Below are 21,399 nucleotides of genomic sequence, written 5' to 3'. Positions count from 1 at the left end.
GTTATTCAACCTTTAAAGGAGAAATAACATCATGACACAAACCTGTGGCATGTGTGTCATTCATGCAAAACTTAACAGGAAGGGACACACTGTTAAATCAACACGGAGATATGTGATACAACAGGAAGTCGAACACAACCTGGGGATTGAATAAAGAAACATCCTTGGTGTCTTGGTCTCTTTATTTCCATATTCAAACCATATAGCTGAATATTATGAAACATCTCCGTCACTTGAAATCAAAGCAACACCTGCCGACAGACTGGATAAACCTGCACTACTACTGGGTTTACTGACTGGGAGTGTTTTCTGCTTCGTAAACAGTATAGATGATAAAAAAAGCACCTGAGAACAGTGTCATGTTGTCTTAAAAACATTATGACAAGTTCCGTCTGGTCAGCAGATAATCTGAAAGATTATCAACCAGACTCCATGTAAAAATCTGTAAATTTAATGCTGCTTTACATATAAGTACAGTAGCGTAACATAATAATAAGAGCCTGCAGGACTGGCTGACACCACATTTTTGTAGAGGACAATTGTAGGAATAAAAAGATCTTAAGAGAATAATATTAAGAACAGATGGCCAAAAACCAAATATCACGATATTTTTGACAAAATACCTCGATATCAATATTGTGACAAAATTGAAAAGCGTATTAAAATGATGAAGGTGTGGTTTTAGCGGAGATCTGTACCAATTAAAGATATTTTCATCTCTGCAGCAGAGCCCGACTGATACTGAACTTTTGGGGCTGATGCCTATACCGATATTAGGGAGTAAAAAACTTCCATTATCGATATATCGGCTGATAATCTTCTATGTACAGAATATATACATAAACAAACATATTTTGCAATGATCCCTTAAATGTGGTTTTAAAAGACTTGTGTGATATTTTACACTTTAACAATAAACTTTATCGTATAAAATGACATCAGTGCACTGAAACATGTAATATATGTGTATATATTATCTATATATATTATGTATATATATGTAATACACATAAAATGCCGCCTATACAACTTTAAAAAACATATCGGCGCATATTGGACAATATATACACCAATACCAATGTATTGATGATAGGCCAATATCGGCAGATAATATCAGTCGGGCTCTACTCTGCAACATGACAATATTTCAGTCGGTCATATTGTGAAATCTGGAGTAATTGTTCAGCCCCAATAAGGGCTAAATTGCATCATTTTACTGTAATGTAGCATTTAAAACCAGGAAAAGACAACATTTATGCCACATCATGATATTATGATCCAATATATAGACGATATACAGTCTCATATCACAATATTGATATGATATCGATATATTGCCCAGCCCTGGATCAGTGTTTACTGCACTGAGGCTCTCATCAATACCTGAGGGGCATTTGAATATGTTGTGCTGCAGCTGATGTGCACATTTTCCCCCCATTAACAAAGAAAAAATTTAAATTAACACGTCTGTCTGCAGCCGCAAACGTGTCAGGACTAGTCGCTTTAGAAAAAAAACAAAAGTGACAGCTGAAAATATCATCTGAAAAAGAAAAAAATATCTCCAACTCTTTTCCTTCTCTTCCAACGACAGTTTCAAAGATGCTCACCTGAATCACTCCGTCAACTCTTAATATACTCGTTAAACTTGAGCATTTTTACCACCTAATTAACACCAGATTTGCATTTTTATCGACGTGGCCAAAGAGGACACAACGTACACATGCAGTATGGAATATGTCTCAACACGGAGCGCTCGTTTCTTTTAACAATGAAGCACTAATGTTTGTTTTTGGGCAGTTTAATTGAGGTTATTTAGCTAACGTTAGCTAACTTCGTAATAGTAAAAAACGTTATTTACCATATTACCGCCGTTGGTGTGACTGTATCCCGACTTCTGATAAACTTTTCGCCGCAGCAGCAGCACGAGCTCCGGACATAATCTCGGCACTCGAGCTGGTTCTACCGTTTCGTTGTCTTCAACAGCGGAGTTGACGGTTGTCCGTTAACGTCGCCGGTGCCTTACATGCCATCACGGCTCTCCTCCGCTCTGCCGGTTATAGCTGCTGGAAAACCGTCCGACAGCAGCAGCGACAGTAGCGACAGTGCGGTTCGCTCCCCCCTGCCAGCCCCGCCGCGGTAATCCTCCTAACCCCCGCGAGCCAAGGGAGACACACAATGTGTGACTACGCCCCGCCCACCGCGTTACACAGAGGGAGGGGCTGCGGAGGATATCAAGTACACCCACATGAATTAATTAATAACTAGAGAAGCCACTTAAATAAAAGCTGTTGTTTTTTTAGTTAAATATACAATAAGTATGTATACTGTGGAAGACAAAGTATAGACAATAAAATTGTAATGATGTTTAGATATGAAAAATATTAAATTATGTTATTATTCTTACTCATTGTATCCCGAAATAACTTACAAAAGGCCTACAAAGCACTTATTAAAATACGCAGCTGTATAAGAGGATACATTGTACCATTGCATTAACCTGACAGATAAATGTTACTGGTTACAGATTCAGATTTTACTTACAAAATATAACAATTAAAATATGAGGCATTATTGTTGATTAAAACTATCCAGCATTATATAAAACAGTTAGAATTAAAAGCTCCACCTTGAACACAAGTTAAGTAAATTTAAGTACATTGTGCTTTACGTTTAAACTTTGAATGCAGTACTTAAACTTTTAAAGTACTTTTAACTGTGTGGTATTACAGTAATAGTTTTACTAGGCCTATTAATAGTTAATAGTTTTACTTCAGAAAAAAAAAGTTTTGAGTTCTTCTTCTAGCACTGCCAATTCCCAACAATCCCATTTAGAGAAAGGATGGAAATAAAGCAAGACAGCGTCTGTCTGCAGCCCTCAAATCACGGAATCCATCCCTGAGTAGACATTAACATTTATGAACAACTAACTCAGGCACTGTATGATAACCCTGCAATAATTATTATACATTAATTTTAGTCTAGAATACAAAATGTGCCATAAATTTAATTTATTATTGTATATTTGAACAGGCTGTACACAACTACTATATGTATATAAGGTAACATGTCACTTATTTTTACCCTTTAATAGTCATCTCAGCACTCTGTGAACTCCTCACCTCTTTGCACTATTTGTATCCTGTTTCCATGGAAACAGTTTCACCTGTTTATAGACATACCTTGTGTATATTTCTGATGATCGTTGCGTTGTGGGGTGTGAATACATTGAGAGCCATTAAACCGGAGTGAAATTGGCCAATAAAGATGATTCTGGTTCTGGTTCTGAACATAAGTAGTCAGTGTTGGAAGAAGTATTTGGATCATTTACTGAAGTACAAATACTAATATAACAATATTGATATATTTAGCAAGTAATAGTCCTGCATTTCAAAGTAAAGTACACTGTTATAAACAAAATGCACTTAAAGGACAGGTTCACAATTTTTCAAGTCTGTCTTAAAACAACAGTCAGGAGCCCAAATGAACATTGAAACATGTTTTTCTTGCTGTAATCATTCCTCCTGTTCATACTGACCATTAGAAGATCCCTTCATAATGCACTTACTATGTAAGTGATGGGGAATAAAATCCACAGTTTTGTGGGAAAATGTACTTAAAAGTTTATCTGAGGCTAATATGAAGCTTTTGCTTCATCCAAATGAATCAAATCAAGTAGATATCTTTCAACGTTACAGTCTTTTTAGTGCCAAAGTGCCTCTTTTTGTTACTATACTTCCACCGCAGCTCAACAGGGAAACACAAAGAGGGAATTTGATGCTAAAAAGTCTGTAAATGTGGCAAATATCCACTTGATATGACTAACTCAGACTGCTGAAGCTTCATATAAGCATTTGAAGGATCTTTTAATAGTCAGTATGAACAGGAGGAATGATTACAGCAAGGAAAACCTCTTTCACTGCTCATATGGACACCTGACTGTTGTTTTAAAACACACTTGAAAAACTCTGAACCTGTCCTGTTTAAGTTATCTAGAGTAAAAATACTCATTATATAGAGTGCCCCCTTTCTGAGTGTTATATTGTTATATTATTTGTATCATTGAATAATTATAACTGACATATTATTGTGTCAGCAGCATTTTAACGTTGTAGCTGGTCAAGATGGACCTAATTTTAGCTACTTTCTTTGCTTCTATGAATTGAATCGACACAAATGCATCATATTTCATAGGATTATCATGTGTTTTGGGTGACAATGTTAATCTGAAAATATCTGATAACTATAGTTAGTAAATAAACTTGTCCAGTTCTGTTTCCCTCAGTTAAGAAATACTGCAAAAATAAGACCTATATTGTCCCCTACTGTTCTTGAACATTTAATCCACACATTCATTTTCTCCCGGTTAGACTACTGTAACTCCCCCTACACCTGCCTCAGTCAGTCTTCTCTAAAACGTGTACAGTTAATCCAAAATACAGCGGCTAGACTTCTAACCAGAACTAGCCGTAGGTTCCACGTTACCCCTGTTCTTGCGTCCCTCCATTGGCTTTCAGTAAAATTCAGAATAAACAACAAGATCCTGGAGATTACAGATAAAGCGCTCCTTGACCTCGCCCCTAGCTGCATTTCTGAGCTCCTTGTTCCGCATTCCACTTCACGACCTCTATGATCCTCAAATCTCGGCCTTCTATCTATCCCCCGCACAAATCAAAAGGTGACCGCGTGCATTTGCATTCTTAGCCCTGACTCTGTGGAATCATCTTCCGCAATCTGTTAGATTTGCCGAACCCTTGGACTGTTTTTAAACTAAAAACCCATTTATATCAACAAGCCTTTCTATAGATCTCCCTCTTTGTTCCCATGTCCTGTTTTATTTCAGCTTGGTTGATTTCTCTCTGCGCCGTGTTTGTCTATTTTATTAATCTATCTGTTTCAATTATGCATGTGTATGTGTCTGTAAAGGGCTTTGTAACTGTGTGTTTTAAAAAGTGATATATAAAGCTTGCTTACTTACTAGATGTCAGATAAATGTTACTCTGAAATGAAATGAAGTAGAAGTATAAAGTAGAATAATAAGGAAATACCCAAGTATATCAAAATCATATACCTTAACATACTTTAAGCTCTGTTTGGGCTTTTCATTAATACATCAGTTGGTTGTTTGTCTCATTATGATCAGCAGCTGGTGGTTATTTCCCCCCCTGATAGCTTTACATTCATCCCCAGTAATCCTCAACCCTTCTCTTTCCCATCATTTACAGGCAGACTGTTCAAAAGCTCCGAAAGCCGTTTACAGCCGGATGAAACACATAAACACGTTGAAAATTAGATAAGTGAGATACGATAGACACGGCACAGGTCATATCGCAAGTGAAAGGATAGATGAATTGCACCGCAAAGATCCGAGAGAATGTGTCATGAATGATTTAAAGGCACAGCAGATCTACTGTGGTCTTACTGATAAAGAAACTAATTACTATGGTTAGTGGCCCTGCAATATGATCTGAACCTGCTGCTGATGGTTTACTGTCTGAGCACACATTAAGTATTCATCCCCACAGACATGGAGTCCTCTTGCTGCCACCTGCCATCTTAGAAAAAAACAACACTAATAATCACTTGGGTTTTATCTGTTGTCTTACTCTCATGTCATTCTTTATCACTTTCTTCCCTCTCGTGGATGTATCGACCCCAAAGCCCACTTTACGAGGACGGCGAGTGAGTCAGCCTGACTGTTAATCACTGTGACGAGTGTTTGTGCTGACAGGTTGGACGCTCCGAGGCCTCGGTGATTCACCTGGCACCAAGGCTGCAAGACCCAAACACGCAAGAGCTCCCTTGTCGAAATTTGAATCTGACTCAAGCATATGATTTCTGTGAGTGAGTGACTGAGTGTATATTCAGAAGAATCAAAGATAGATCCACAATAAATCTCTCAATCTGCTATGATCAGTTCTAATAACCTGATAATAACACAGTCTATTTCCACTGGGTATTGATTTATAAATATCGATACTGTACAGGATTTAAATGTGACATTTAATTAGATCCAGATTGGTGCTGTCTTTGTACTATAGCATTGATTTGGTTCTGAGAGGGCGTAGTGTGTGCTCACTAAAAAACAACTTGAGCCTTATGTAAATGCCATTAGGAGCAGATTTCTAATGGGTATTGCAGCACTGCAGGCTAAAACTGCAAAAGAGCAACAGAAGAGCATTAAAGACTGTTTTCTCTCTGCCTGCTCTGATTCACTGTGAGCGAATCAGACCACTCTGTCAGAGCCGACCGGACACACAGACACTGACTCTTTGACATGCAGGCGATTCTTCATCTAAATGTCACCGCATTTGACTTTTAATGAGTGCGGTAGAGTTCAAAATCCAATTATCCTGAATAAAAAGGAGAGCGAGTACGGGTTTTATGATGATGTAAAATCCATGTGTGCGTCAAAGAATGAAGTATTTGCGTGTATACATAAAAATCTACACTGTTAATCACCAAGATGCCATTGTTCCCTCCATCGCCCCCTCCCTCCGCACCCCATCACTGATGTTTGTGTTCTTTATGAACTTCCTGCAGCACTTCCTGTCTCCATCTCAGCTGTAACACCAGAGACGTCAGGACACAGATACTGGCCTGGAGCATTTAGGTGGGGCTCTGGATTGTTTAGGTGAAGGGCAGGATCAGGGCGTCCTGGTGAGGCTCTGGAATGTTGGGGGGTGGGGGGGAGGAGGTTCTAGAATGTGTAGGTGGGATGATTTAGAATGTCCTGATGGGATTCCGGAATGTTTTAAGGAAGATTGGAACATTCTGTGGAGGTTCTGGAATGTTTTGCTTGAGGAATATGTGCATTATGCAATACGCAAGCTTTAAACAAGTCAAATAAACAAGTTTATTCTTTAAAGGATACGGCTGATGAACCTCATGGGCAGAACCAAACCAACTATGAATTGATCTACTTACAAGTATTGTGTGTGTGTGTGTATGCAGGGTCAGGAATTAACACCCGCCAAGCAGCAAATGTGGGTAGATTATGTATATACGTGACTTTCAGGTCGCTGCTCATGTGGTGATCAGCTGGCACGCAGAGTAATTTTCTTTATATTTACTAGTGTGTTATTTCTTGTTTATGTCGCTCATGTTACATTTACATCTGCCAGGATATTGTGTTATATTAATATTAATGGCACTATTATTATCTTTCTCACATCATCATCATTATTATCATTATGTGCAAGGCATATATGTGCTTCATTATACTGCTTTATACCCTTTGCATTATCTTTTCATAATCATTATTATCATAATGTGTACAGCTATTTCTGCTTTTTTATGTATATACTAATGTGTACAGCTTTTTTCTGCTTTTTAGGTATTTTTAAATTTCCCTGTATTGTGTTGCTTGTTGACTGTGCTTCTCTATGTGCCTCTGCAAATTGCTCCTCAGGGACAAATAAAGTGTTTTGAGTTGAATTGAACTTAATTGACATTTTCCGTTTTCCGTGAGTAAGTCCCGGAAGGCTGTCTGCCACATTGGCAGGTAAATGTTTGTACCAAAATAGTCATGTAATAAAATATCTGGCATAATGGCTCGGAGGAAGTTACCCCATACAGTGTAGACACACGCACTATGTGTTTTTTAACGCACATCTAAACAGTGCTGCAAAACTGTAGATGTGCTCAAGACAGTCTGAGGCGAAGGAGCATCAGCCACAGACCTCGAGCGCTGCTTATTATTTTGGCTGGTAAAAAATATATACTTGGCCGGTGGATTTTTTCATCAACCAGTCCCCTTGGCAGGTGAGTCAAGAAGATAATTTCAGACACTGTGTGTGTGTATCCAAAGCCTGATATATCTTATTCCTCTGTGCCATGGACCTCCGTTATTGTCCAAAAACTATTAAAAACATGTTACTAAGCCACATGGCTGCACTGGGTGACATGTTCCTTCACCACAAAGATTTATGGTCACAGCAGTCTGTTTAGAAACACCTCCAAAGACCAACAGCGATTACATTTTCAGTCTCCAGAGAGTAGTTCAGTGTAAGGCAGAGGCTGTTTTGTTTACAGTGCTTCGCCAGCTTGTTGTGCTGCATATCACAGCCTCTTGACTTTATGCTACATTGTAAAGAATTTTAGTGCAGTACCTTACTCAGAACTACTCTCCAGAGACTGAAAATGTGATCAGTCTTTGGAGGAACATGTCTCCTGGTGCAACAGTGGGGGCTGATTGACGTGTTCTTAATAGTTTTTGGACAACAACAGGTCTACGGCACAGAGAAATAAGATATATCAGACTTTGAATACACACACATACTTGCAAGTTGCTCAATTCATTGTTGGTTTTGCTCTGCACATGAGATTTATTGACAATAAGAAAATGTTATGATTCAGTCTCAGCCTTGTTTCCAACCACAGCAGCCAAAAAGTTCTAATAAACCAACTGCAGACACATCTTACAATATAATTGGTGCAATAACTAAGGATTAGTTTGTAAATTAATCATTTTAATTAAGCTAATTTGAGAGAGAGCAACAGAGAAACATGCACATCATAAAGATGACATTATCAGATTGGTTTTTGAACTGTTGGTTGGTATAAACAACCAATTTGATGATGTCATATTCAATTTACAATGACTTGTGCTTGATGAAAGACTTTTGCTGCTTCATTTTCTGTTTATCAACAACTTGTTTCCACACTAAATATAATGCAGAGTTGAATTACACCTATTAGACCAGTGGTGTTTCTATTTTTCTATTCAATAAGTGTACTTTGATGCCACTATAACTGACTTCAACACTACTACAGTAAATGTCACTTGCTGCCAGTATATCAACCTAATGTGTTAATGATAGCTACTTCCAAGCCAGTAAAACTGACGTCAAATATAATATCAGTTCCAAAACCTCGATGTCAGTGAACCTAACAGCTTCCAGCATGTGTGTGAAAGGAAGTGACAGACTGAGAAAGTGAGACAAGAAACTGAGAGCTAATTGACACACAGCTTTCCTAATCCGGCCCTGACGTTGCTTTGTCTCTGAGTCAGACAGGAAGAGAAACTCTCCAGAGCAGACTGTGTGTTCAGAAGAAATGTCTCTTTGCTTCCCCATTTTCTTTTGTTCCTCGGAAGACAGAACAGCTCTTCCCGTACAGAGTCGGACAGACAGAAAACACACCCACACACATGTTATACACACTGTCAAATCAGCTGATGTTACAGAGCTGAGATTAAACTTAGAATAGATGTTGTTTAATTAATCTTGCACTCGTTGTTCTCCATTATTGAATGAATGAATTGTATCATGACAAGCAAATGATAACATACATCTTCAGGAGCTCCAGGGAAAAGGTCATTAAGTGGAGACAATTACATTAAGACACCTAATATTTTGCGGTAATGACTCCTGTCTAATGTCTTGCTGATGTCACTCTCACAGAGACGCTCTAATTTTGTGTTTTGTCCGTTGGGAGTATGTCTGCATCTAGATGAGCACAGAGGCAAAAAACTGCTGTGTGCATCTGTTGGCATAACTCATCGTCTTTCATCGTGAGCGCCGTGCGGGGCGAAGATGGAATCAACATCAGCGCAGTCAGAATCAATTGAACATGGAGACATTTCCGCATACACAAGCACATCCTTCGGGCTCAGTAATTAGAGCAGTGAAGTTAACAGTGTATTTTTTTTGGATTACATAACCCCACAGAAGCCCTATCCAAAAAAAAACAAAACATCCCATCTTTCATCATACACCCCTTTATCTATCCTGCCCTCACATCACACCCTCTTATTATTATTAAAGCTGTCACCCCTTGCTCACTTTTTTATTATTATAAGTCAATGCTTTAGTGCCGGCAATTACATTTTCTTTCATGTCTGTCTCTCTCAGACAGTAATTTCCTTGTCTTTCTTTCTCACCTTTTAGCTTTTATCTCAACCACAATCTCTACTTCCTTTCATTCACATGTCGCTGCACTTTTATTACTTTGCACTCATATTCAATAAGCAGGCACGCCGACACTGCAGCCGAGCTTCAATCGAGCAGCACTCACAATCTGCGTCTTTCAGTTTCTCCCTAAAAAAAACTTTAATTTATGTAATCCCTCTGGCGCCTGTTGCCAAAAAGATGGATTTTGTCAGCAAAGCTTGTTTCAGCCACACAAATGTCCTTTTCCAGCTTGTGCTACTGATGCTGATAAACCCCATTAAGGGGGCTCGGAAGTGGGTGAGTAATGATGCTTACTAGCACATAAACACAAACACGGTGCGACAGAGTGAGGGTAAAGAGAATGAAGGAGGCTGCTGCTGTGGCCACCGCTCGGCAATGGGGACAGTGACTAATCAGTCTGAGCATCTGCATACATCACCAGGCAGAAGTAATCTGCAGAGAAGACTCAGTCATGACACGGCATTATCAAACAAACCCCCAGTGGCAGGGTCAGTCATGGTACCCAGTCTGAAATGTAGACTTAAAAACATCTTGACAAGCCTATGAATTAGAGCTAGTTTGTATGGTGCAACCTGTTTTTATTCAGTAAACCTCCAGTCAGTAAACACTTTTGCTATTTGAGCTGATGCAACTGGCTCCAGAGCTCCTTTAATTCACTTTCCACTTTTCAGCTATTGCCTTCTCTCCTCTCTCTCTCTGCTATCTCTACCTAAAAAGCAACTCTCTCTCACAAACAAATTAAGAGACAAAGCCTCTCTCCTCCTCCTCCTCATGCTCCTCAAGCTCTTTTCAGACTCTATAATAGAATTTCTTCAGGGACAGCTAAGGTTCCCTACTATCCAGCTGTGTCTTTTGTCCAAGGCCTAGCAGGGGAACTAAATCAATGGGGCACTTGAATGGCCATGCTGGGGATGTAAAAAAGAAAGGGTTTGGCAGTTTTTAAGGGGCACTGGTGGTAAATTTAAGCTGACTGCAGTTGAAGCTCCGCAGCAGATAGATGCAGCACTGTCATGGTTAATCACACCACAACAATCTGACAGACCCCGATGATACCGTTTTATTGCGTTGTTGTGTAAATGGAACTGATGATGCCAGTTATGAAACAGATGGTCTCCTGAATAGGCAGAACAGAGATGAGGGGGTTTGATAGCCTCGAGGTGAAAAGAGCAAGCTTATAAATCCACAAACTGACTCGGAGAACACAAGGAAGAACATAAATCAGTTGTGCTTTTCACTCCCTTAAAACCTACTGAATAACTGCACTCTACCTGCAAAATAAAGGAAAACCATGTGATGATAGATATAGCAACTGTTACTTGGTTGGATAGAGGCATTAGCAACTGCCTAAAGGGGTGTTTACATTCAACAATTAAAAATGTAAACTTTAGCCCCATTTCCGTTGCAGGAACTTTCTCAGGGGACCAAGAACCGTTTGAGGATCTCAAGTCCTTTACCTGCTTTGCCACTGGAGGAACCAGGGTGTAAATGAAGTTTCTAGGAGATTGTTCTACCCCCCAAAAAGTGCCTGCTTGGTGGATGATACTTTCCAAAGGAACTGTGGGTAATTACAGGCTGATTCCAGTGTCTTTTGTCTCAATATACTTTAAGTACTTGTAGGCCAACAGAGAATAAATCCATAAAGGATTAGAGCTGTGTCTAAATTGGTGCCAATATGAATCCTTTCTTTGGGGAATATAAAAATGATTTGACCCTTTTTTATTCATTTTACAAAATATATCAAACTGTAACTGATCAATGAAAAGCTTTGCCTGAATAAAGTAAAGTTTAATTAGTGTATAATCACCTTAAAATAAGAATCATTGTATTTTGTTACCTTAGAATGAGCCCGTTATATCTACAGACAGAGCAGGTAGCCCAGAACGGACAAACCAAAAGCCTCTTTCACACATAGTTCCTGGTAAATTACTGGGATAACCTTTCAGGCAACGCTAGTGTTTTCACTATTCACACATGCAGCTACACTCAGGAACATTTCCATCTTGCACCTTGTCACACATGTCATGGCGATGCTGGAATAGATGGAGCAAGGCAGAGTCCATCTGATGGTGGTAATGCAACACTTAAGGATGCCAACCGCCATAAAACTCAATAGAAGAAGAGGGCGAAACTCACATAACTCGTAACAAACTTTCAAACTAGGCAGTCCTGATTAAATATGAATCAAGATTCTGTTATTGGCCGTCATGTTGAAAACAGACGAGCCAAAACCAAGCACCTCTCAACTCACAGTACGTCAACCACACATCAAGTCTTGTGATTATTTTGCTTGCTCCACCTGAAAGTGTCTTTCATCAGATGGACGTATCCCTTTACATGCTTGTCCCTTCAATGTTACTGCTTTCATTCATAACACGGTCGTACCAGCATTTTCCCTGAAATGTTATTAGATCTTGAGTTGGGAAATTGGTGGTACAGATTTCCCTGAATATTGATCCCTGCTTCCATTCACTCATGACCTCATGCAGGAAATGTTCCTGAACATTTCAGGGATAAAATGCATGTGTGAAAGGGGCTAAACATCAGCTCTACCGAGGGCCTTTTGCGTTTTTCGCAAGTTTCATGGCCACCATACGTTCTCCTATATGCTTGGAAGGGGAGGGGGAGGTGAGGGGTATTCAGTCAGTTGCAATCTGCAACTTCACTGCTAGATGCCACTAAATACTGCACACTGGACCTTTAAAGTAGAGCTGCAACGACAGATTGATAAGTCGATCAAGAGAAAATTAATCAGCAAGTCATTTTTTCAAGCAAAAATACCTGACTTAATGAAGAATTGGCTACTTTTCCTCATCTTACATTTCAGTAAGTTAAATATTTTGGGGTAGATATTTGATGACTTAACCTTGGACTCTTTTCACAACTAATCGATTAATCAAGAAAATGATCAGCAGATGAATCGATAATGAGAATAATTGTTAGTTGCAGTTTAAAGTAAGAAATATTTGCTGATTTACTGATCAATGATGTACATTATACCTGGTGAACATGAACTGCTGAAGATTCGTGCTTTCACATTAAAGCCTTTTGCATGTTTTAACGAAGCTTTTGTCTTCAGTTTTAATATATTTAACTGATGGAAACACTGGAGACACACGGTAATGTGAGCTGATGTCACTATCATAATGTGTGAATGCTTTCATAAAGCACAATACGATCCTCTGTGAGGGAGCACGGACACCAGAGGCTGTTTGAAATAAATATCTAAGGGGTCACACTTTCAAAGCATATGTGGGGGAGGAGGGGTGGGACACCAGCCACCCTTTTATGTGTCATCTCGCTACACGCCCACGTCACTGTCTACCCCACATCACCAGACTGTGACATTTCAGTCCCTTTTGTCTTTCTCTGAGTGGTTTTAGGTCCCTTGTGAGATTTATTTTTGAGAATAAATGACAGCTGCTGCGCTATGTGGGTGTTAAGAGAGCGAGTTAAAGGAACTGAAAGACACAGAGGTGTGACATTTAAACGAGAAGTCATAGAGAGGTGAAGAGCAAACGTTAAACAGACTGATATATGACAATATCCCTATTATTGATCTGTCAAAATATCAAATGACTCATAAGATAAAATAGAAACCTTCAGGGTGGCTGAAAAGTCTCTTCTGGAGCTTCGAATAATTCGTAGCTGATTAGTCGGTTTGTTGATATTAAAAACAATTGCGTGTGTTTAAAGGAATAGTTTGAATAGTTTAATCTTATTGTTGAGAGTTAGATAGCGCACTTGAATGTCTGTTAAATCTTTAAGATATCACAGTATCAATCTTCTCATCTACCTCTCTGACAAAGCGAATAAGTGTATTTCCCAACATGCACAATATTAACTACTTTATCTTTTTTATATTAGTGTTTATATAGTTCTTTGACACCGTAACACCATGTTTTTTGAAGGCTCTTTTGCCTGTGTCCATTAAAACTCTCTTACAGTACTATCGACTGTCGCAAATAACAATAACATATGTTCCTGCATCCCAGCACTTAAAAACAGATTAAGAGTAAGTATATGTATAAATTTAGCAAAGTCTACCTATAATAGTCTTCATAATATACTTAAAGGGGGCACATCATGCTCATTTTCAGATCTATATTTTTAATCTGGGGCTCTACTGGAATATCTTTCTATGATTAACAGTTCAAAAAACTCCTTTTTTGTTTTATATTTGACCTTTATGCAGCCCCTCAGTTCAGCCTCTGTATGAAATAGGCTGTTTTAGCTCCTGTCTCTCCCGATGAGCCCACTCTGTTCTGGTTGGTCAGCTCCCACTTGGGCGTCTACGTCAACAAAAACCACGCAACAAACTATAATAGTCGGATTTCACTACTTTTTTTTGTTCTTTAATTGAAATGTCAGCTTCTAAAATATATCCGCACATGTTCAAGCTGGAATCTGATCTTAAATATGTGAGCAGACAACGTGAACAACACATGGAAAAACTTTAGCAACAAAGGCTGACGTCAGCTCATCGGCAAGGCAGAAGAAACCATCACAAATGAAGCGTTCAGTGCAGGACTGCTGTAGCCCTGACTTTTGACTTGCAGGGAGCATTTTTACATACGTTCACTCAGGTTTTGGGACTTTGATCATGTTTAACAGAGATATCTGACATTATAACAGTATAAAAATAATAGAAAATCTCAAAAAGCATGAAACTGAAACAGAAATGGTTGCATGAACTTAAATAATGTATATGTTAATATGTACATATGTAGCTTGTGATTACAACATAAACTAATAATAAAAGACAAATATGTGCCTAAGTGGCACCGTTTACTTGCACTCCAGTATTCAGGTTTTGAGTCTTATCCTGCTGTTGATGTGATAAAAATGATTTACTTTTAATAGTGTGGACAAAACATTAGAAAAATGTCTGTCAGTAGAAGTCAGCCCCCACAAAGCTGAATCAACACCTTTTCAAACAGTTTCAGCAAAAACGTATTAACCCGAAGGCAAAGATTTATTGCAGGACTGTTAAATTAATTTCAGCGAGGTGGACCTCGTTAAATGGCAACTGAGTGAATAAAGTCAAGACGATATGAAATAAAGAGGAGCAGAAAAGGAATCTGATGTTTCTTTTTCTGCTGACTTCACTGAGAAAATACATGACATGATAGAAAAAGAGGCTAAACCTTTGTTTATAGTACACAGCTTGTTTTCCCTGTTCGCAGCAGGTATAGCTCGAGGCACCAGACACAGACAAGGTCATATGTTAATGAAGCCGAGTACACACACACACACACACACACACACACACACACACAGATTTACACACACACACACACACTCACAGATCTGTTCACCTTGATTTAAACAGACAAGTTAATTATGAACAAATCCAACTATATCTGCTGTAATGTTATTCACACAAGTGGAAAGAAAACGTGCCCTTTTTTATCTCGCTTCCCCTTCAGACTTTAATGGCAGCTCTCTCTCTCTCTCTCTCACACACACACACACACACACACACACAGTGGTTGCGTGCCATAAATGTCATTAATAATTGCTTGACGTGTTTTGACATCAAGGCTCAAGCCCTCAGCAACAGGTGGAAACACTGTGTGTGTGTGTCTTTCTATATTTGTGAGGACAAATTAGTTAGTTTTAATTAGTTTTAGACCTTGAAGTGATTGTTTTTGTTCTTTCTCATCCTATTAATATTGTTTTCATTGTTTTTTTTATCTCTTTCTCTTCATTACCTCTACACTTACACACACTGATACATACTACTACATTCATGTGCCCTGCAAAGGTAGTATCTACGGTATCTAACCCTGTAACTCCTGTTTTTAATTCATTTTCTTTATTTGTCACGCCTCCCATGTCATATTTATCTCCCACATTAACAATGTACACTCATCTTCTCTTGTTAGTCACAGAGAAAAAAAAAGTTTTAGACCTTGAGAAGGAGGACATTTGTTGGAAAGTAAGAACTTTTTGTCCAGTTGTTATTCTTCAAAGGGCTATACTTGAGGGTTAGAAATTAAATTAAAAGAAAAGTTATTCAAAAGCCTTTTGAAAGAGATAAAATTTCTTCAAGGAAACTGTCACTTAAAAGTATGCAAAGGACTCAAACTGCAGAAAGATGGACCCTGTGAGTGTTGCACTATTACATGTTACATTATTGGTTTATTCTTACTGATGCATTAATGTGCAAGTAGAATTTTACTGTTGGTAGATTAATCTGTAACAGTGCATCATATTTTATAAACTCATATGATTTTTTAGGGAAAATCTTAAGCTGTATATGAATAAGTGTAGTGGAGTAAAAGGTACAATATGTCCCTCTGAAATGTAGGAGAGTAGAAATATAAATTAGCATTAAATGGATATGATAGCTATATTTCATCACTGGAATTAGGTTAGTCCCAGTTCTTGTCTCACATTTGTTCAAGAAAAATAATCTATTATTGGTTAAAAACATGTAAGACAATGATAAAGAACCTGCTTGATACAGATTTGTTGTACAGATTGGGAAAAGAAATAGCTACAATCATTGTTTGGACAATAAAAATAGTTTTTATTGTGCAGCTGAAAGAATATTTATTCAGCCACATGAGCAGAAGAGTCTTTTAGGATACTGGAGAAACCTTGAAAAAAGCAGTACATGCTATAAAACAACCTACTTTTTCAAAGATTTAAAGATTTATCTTCCAGAAAAGAGACCCAGTTACTCTCATTTCACCAGTGTGAAATGAGAGTAACTGGGCACTGACATCATCCCTTGTTTCCATAGTGATAAATTGAGTGGTGCATCTGTAACAAACATGATGAGAAATGGATGGAAACTGTGGAATGACAGCTTACGTGTGTGTGTGTGTGCAGAATTAGAGGTTGGGGTCTGCGGACGTAAAAGCTCAAACAAATGTACTTTGTCAGCGGTGAAGGTCATCATCATCATCAGAGGAAATAACATACTTGCAGAGACACAAACACGAAGCCTGAGTCTAATCAGTGTGACTGAGCTTCGGGCGACGCCTGCGGCTGATGAGGTCGTGTGCAGGTTGTGTGTGTATGTTGTTTCCAGGGGATGTTAGTGAAGGTCCAGTGATGACCACAGATTCTAGTTACTAGTCTAACTGGGTCATATGTGCAATAACATCTTGTTTACAGTGGTGGAAGAAGTATTCAGATCCTTTACTTAAGTAAAAGTACCAATACAGCAATGTAAAAATACTCCATTACAAGTAAAAAATGCATGAAAAATCCTATTTAAGTAAAAGTACATAAGTATTAGCAGTAAAATGTAGTTAAAGTCTTGCAGTAAAAGTAGTGGTTTGGTCCCTCTGACTGATATATTATTATATATGACATCATTACATTATTAATACTGAAGCATCAGTGTTAGAGCAGCATGTTACTGTTGTAGCTGCTGGAGGTGGAGCTAGTTTCAACTACTTTATATACAGTTAGCTAGTTTAATACAGTGGTTCCCAACCTAGGGGTCGGGCCCCTCCAAAGGGTCAGCAGATAAATCTGAGGGGTCGTGAGATGATTAATGGGAGAGGAAAGAAGAAAAAACAAAGTTCTGATACACAAATCTGTTTTCAGTTTTTGGACTTTTTCTCTAATCTTTGATTTTTGGTGAAATATTGGATCATTTGAACATTTACTGAAGTGAAACCATGTGAGAAGTTTAGAGGGAAAAATCACTATTTGGTGGAGCTGTTAACAACTCATAGACATCTGAAATGTGACCCCGACTACACACTGCTTTTTGTAAGATGTCAAAAGCCAAAAAAGGTTGGAAACCACTGGTTTCATCTTTAACAATGTGTTGTATTTTAAAAGCTTGTTATATTATCCATTGTGTCAAATCTTCATCTGAAAAGAAACTAAAGCTGTCAAATAAATGTAGTGGAGTAGAAAGTATAATATCTTTTATATACTGTAAATTTCACTGTACTGACACATAAAAATTGTTGTTTTTTTAACAGTTGAGTGCTGCTAGTTTGAAGTTGCAGCAAACTAAGCCAACTCCAGTGTTGGCTGTATACAACCAACACAATGCCGAAGACCATCGATTACACTTTAATAATGAGTCGACATTATTGGCATATTGTTTAAGTCTTTTATCATTATCTGGTTCCTGCCTTTAAAATGTGCTGCTTTTCTTTGTGTTATATATCACTGTAGATAGAATATCATACAGTTGTGGACTGTTTACTGATTGTGGACTTTAAGGTACATGTGGGAGTCAGTAGAATCCCACTGACAGCTGCTGAATGCTGACTCCAAAAAGCATCAACTTATTATTTCTCTAGAAATATTAAGTCATTCTTTTTTTTTTCAACGAGTCATAATGGCCTCAGTCTCTACATTCAGGCCCTCTAACGAGTGTGCTGGTTGTCATTTAGGAAATGATTGCTCCTTTAATAAGATTTAAGCTAGTTAGTAGCTAATTATAATAGCTTTGATATCTGCTGTGCGGGCGTTGATTGACAGCTGTGATCGACACCCCAAATGCTTGATTCAATTGGCATTTGCTAATTGAACATCAGCAGTTTTGCAGGTATTTCATCATAAACCAAAGTACTGGACAAATTATAATTCTGACCTTATGAAAAGTCAGGGGAACAGCAAAGTTATTATAATTCATCCTGAGGGGAACGAGGATGTCTGTACCAAATTTCACAGCAATCTATCACCGAGATATTTCAGTCTGGACAGAAGTGGGGAACCAACCAACCATTGCAGTAGTTTCAGTTTTTCAGCAGCCACTTTTACCACAGCAAGTTGTTTCTAATGCAAACAGCCTTCTCATAAATATATATCATGAGAGCAGATACTTTCCTGACCCCCTGAAAATGAGTAATGTCCATCAGCAGGAACGAAAAACACGTGAGTTTATCTTTTTGTTCACAAAATGGCAGACAGAAGCAGACACACACAGTACACTCGCTAAAATGTCTGCGAGCAGAAATGGAAAGCAATTACTGCAGGAGATGAATAAGAGTAATAATGGGACAGCACTTAACCAGTTGAGACAAATAACCAACCATGAAATATGTAATTTTACTGAAGGGATGTTTTGTTATGCAGTGACACATTGATAATGGAGCATGTGGAATCAGTAAGATGAATGTTCCTAACCCTGCCTCTCCGTTAGCAGGTCAGTCATTACAAACTCACGCTGTGCAGCCAAACTTAGCTCAAACCTGCAAAACATTGTCCTTAATTCTAGTGGAGACTTTATATATTGTATGTATACTTTAGTGCACAATATAAGTAGATATCTTCATTTGATGGAGGTGGTTCAGCTTCAATAAAGAGCTGCAACAAACTGGTAAATAATATAGATGTATGCAGTATATATACAGTGCCAGTAAAAGGTTCCAGTTCACTTGAACGAGAAAGTGTTTCCAAACTTTTGACTGTGTGAATCTGTCAGATAATATTTAAGATGGTTTTAATAACATTAAAGCGACCACAGAGGAAAAATAAAAGGGAAACTAACTGGATTTTAAGACCAATAGTAGTTGTTTAATGTGATTACTGCATGTTTCAAATTATTCTGAAGACACACAAGGACAATATTTGTAAATGAAATTAGACAAATCCAGTGAAAATTGATGCTTTCAGCCCTTCGTTCCCCATGACAGTCAGATCTGTGATGTGTCACGGCGATTTTAAAAGCTGGAAATTTGTAGATTCGACACGCAGTTAATCATAAATAATGAGCTGTTGTTTAGCTTTATCTGTGTTGATTAGAGATCTTACTTGATGGGAGGGAGAATCTTGGGGTATGCAGGCTTATTTAAAGCACAGGGGAAGTATAATTTGCAGGAAGCAAGAACCACTAATATCACTTTAATCCTTAATGTGATCCAAATCGAAAACTCATTTTAATTTGAGTCTAGCGGTGGGCAATATGGGTAAAATCCTGTCATGTATATGTTCATTTATAACACAATCAATATATGTCATGAGAAACTGTTTATGAATAACTTGTGTTTCAGTATTTTCAGTTATTTTTTCTATATTTTTCTTCTTGTCAATGTGCAGAGTCAAACCGACAATGAATTGATCTACTTACAAGTGTAATCATCATTATGAAGATTGTGCTGCATATCAAAACCTCTTGACTCTGTATTACATTATACACTGTAAATAGCTTTGTAAACAGAACTACTCTCTGGAGACTGAAAACATAATCGCTGTTATTAGTCTTTGGAGCCTTTTCTAAACAATATAACATGAGCATAATCAGGGTGAATAATCAGGTCACCCAGTGCAGCCATGTGGCTTAGTAACATGTTTTTAATAGTTTTTAGACAACAACAGAGGTCTATGGCACAGAAGAATAAGATATATCAGCCTTTGGATACACATATAATACTTATAAGTAGATCAATTCATTGTTGGTTTGCTTCTGCACATGAGATTTGCTGACAATAAGAAAAATATAGATAATCACCAGCCTTATCTAATCTATCTAATGGCTACTGTACCAGTCTGACAGTTGGCACATTTATATTGTCTCACTTTCTATTTCGTCGTATTGCCTCCTCTATTCTAATCCAATCCTTAACTAACTGCTTTACAGGAGTGAGACTCTGCAAAATGTTCTTACATAATTTTTTCCGGAGAGCATTTAATACTCCTAAAGATAGAAGTACAAAAACACACACATGCACTCAATGAACTATATTAGCGAGAGAATTGTATTGTTGACACATTACACTGTGATGTCCTCAGTTACCTCTGTTACGGGCTAAACACACACACGGGGGGGGTGATGCATCGGCCAAGGTCTTGAATGCTTTGTGTCTGAGACACTGCGATGGTTGCCATGGTAAACGTTAGTGTTAGTGACCACAGTTGGAGGGTTTTTAGAGAGTAAATGGTAAATGCATTTATAAGGCTCCTTTCTAGTCTTATCAACCACTCAAAGAGCTTTATAATACATGCCAGCATTACACATACTGATGGCAGACGCCGCTATGCAAGGTGCCAACATGCACAACAGGAGTGATACAGCACTTCCTATCCAAAGCACCCCCCGATGTGTCTATACTCACAAATTCACACACACACACTCACAATTTAGGGTTCAGTATCTTGCCCTTGACACTTGCAACATGCAGACCGGAGGAGCCGGGGATCAAACCACCAACCTTCTGATCAGTGGACGACCCGCTTTACCTCCTGAGCCACCGCCGCCAGATATATTGCACACAGACGATTAGACAACATATCATGATCAGGACTGATTGCAGACTTGTTGCAGAACTTTTTTTCCACAGAGCTCAGACCTTTATGAGGGCGAAAACACACTAAGGAGCAATAAAAAAGCAATGTCCTGCTGCTTCTTCCTTCTTCAATTTCCTTGTTTGTGGACTGAATGAAGGCTGTTGGCTTGACAGGAAAAGATCCATTATACTGGATGGGGTTACATAACATTATTTTTTATGGAATTTTGTTGTGCACATACCGGCATAATGTATGCACACACAAAAAAACACACAATGTCAGC

At 38.3% G+C, this 21,399-nt stretch overlaps 1 protein-coding gene across 1 annotated transcript in view; it reads right to left on the bottom strand.

Moving 5' to 3' along the window:
- Positions 1-2,166, bottom strand: part of tmcc3 (transmembrane and coiled-coil domain family 3) — a 32,261-nt gene extending 30,095 nt beyond the window's left edge. Inside the window, exon 1 of the mRNA XM_067581543.1 lies at positions 1,859-2,166. Within this exon, the coding sequence (XP_067437644.1) occupies positions 1,859-1,861 (3 nt within the window). The 5' untranslated portion in view covers positions 1,862-2,166. The remainder of the gene's footprint in view (positions 1-1,858) is intronic.
- Positions 2,167-21,399: the final 19,233 nt, after the last annotated feature.

The sequence above is a fragment of the Thunnus thynnus genome, chromosome 23 (assembly GCF_963924715.1).
Source record: "Thunnus thynnus chromosome 23, fThuThy2.1, whole genome shotgun sequence".
Taxonomy (NCBI): domain Eukaryota; kingdom Metazoa; phylum Chordata; class Actinopteri; order Scombriformes; family Scombridae; genus Thunnus; species Thunnus thynnus.
This window is presented reverse-complemented; position numbering and strand designations above follow the sequence as displayed.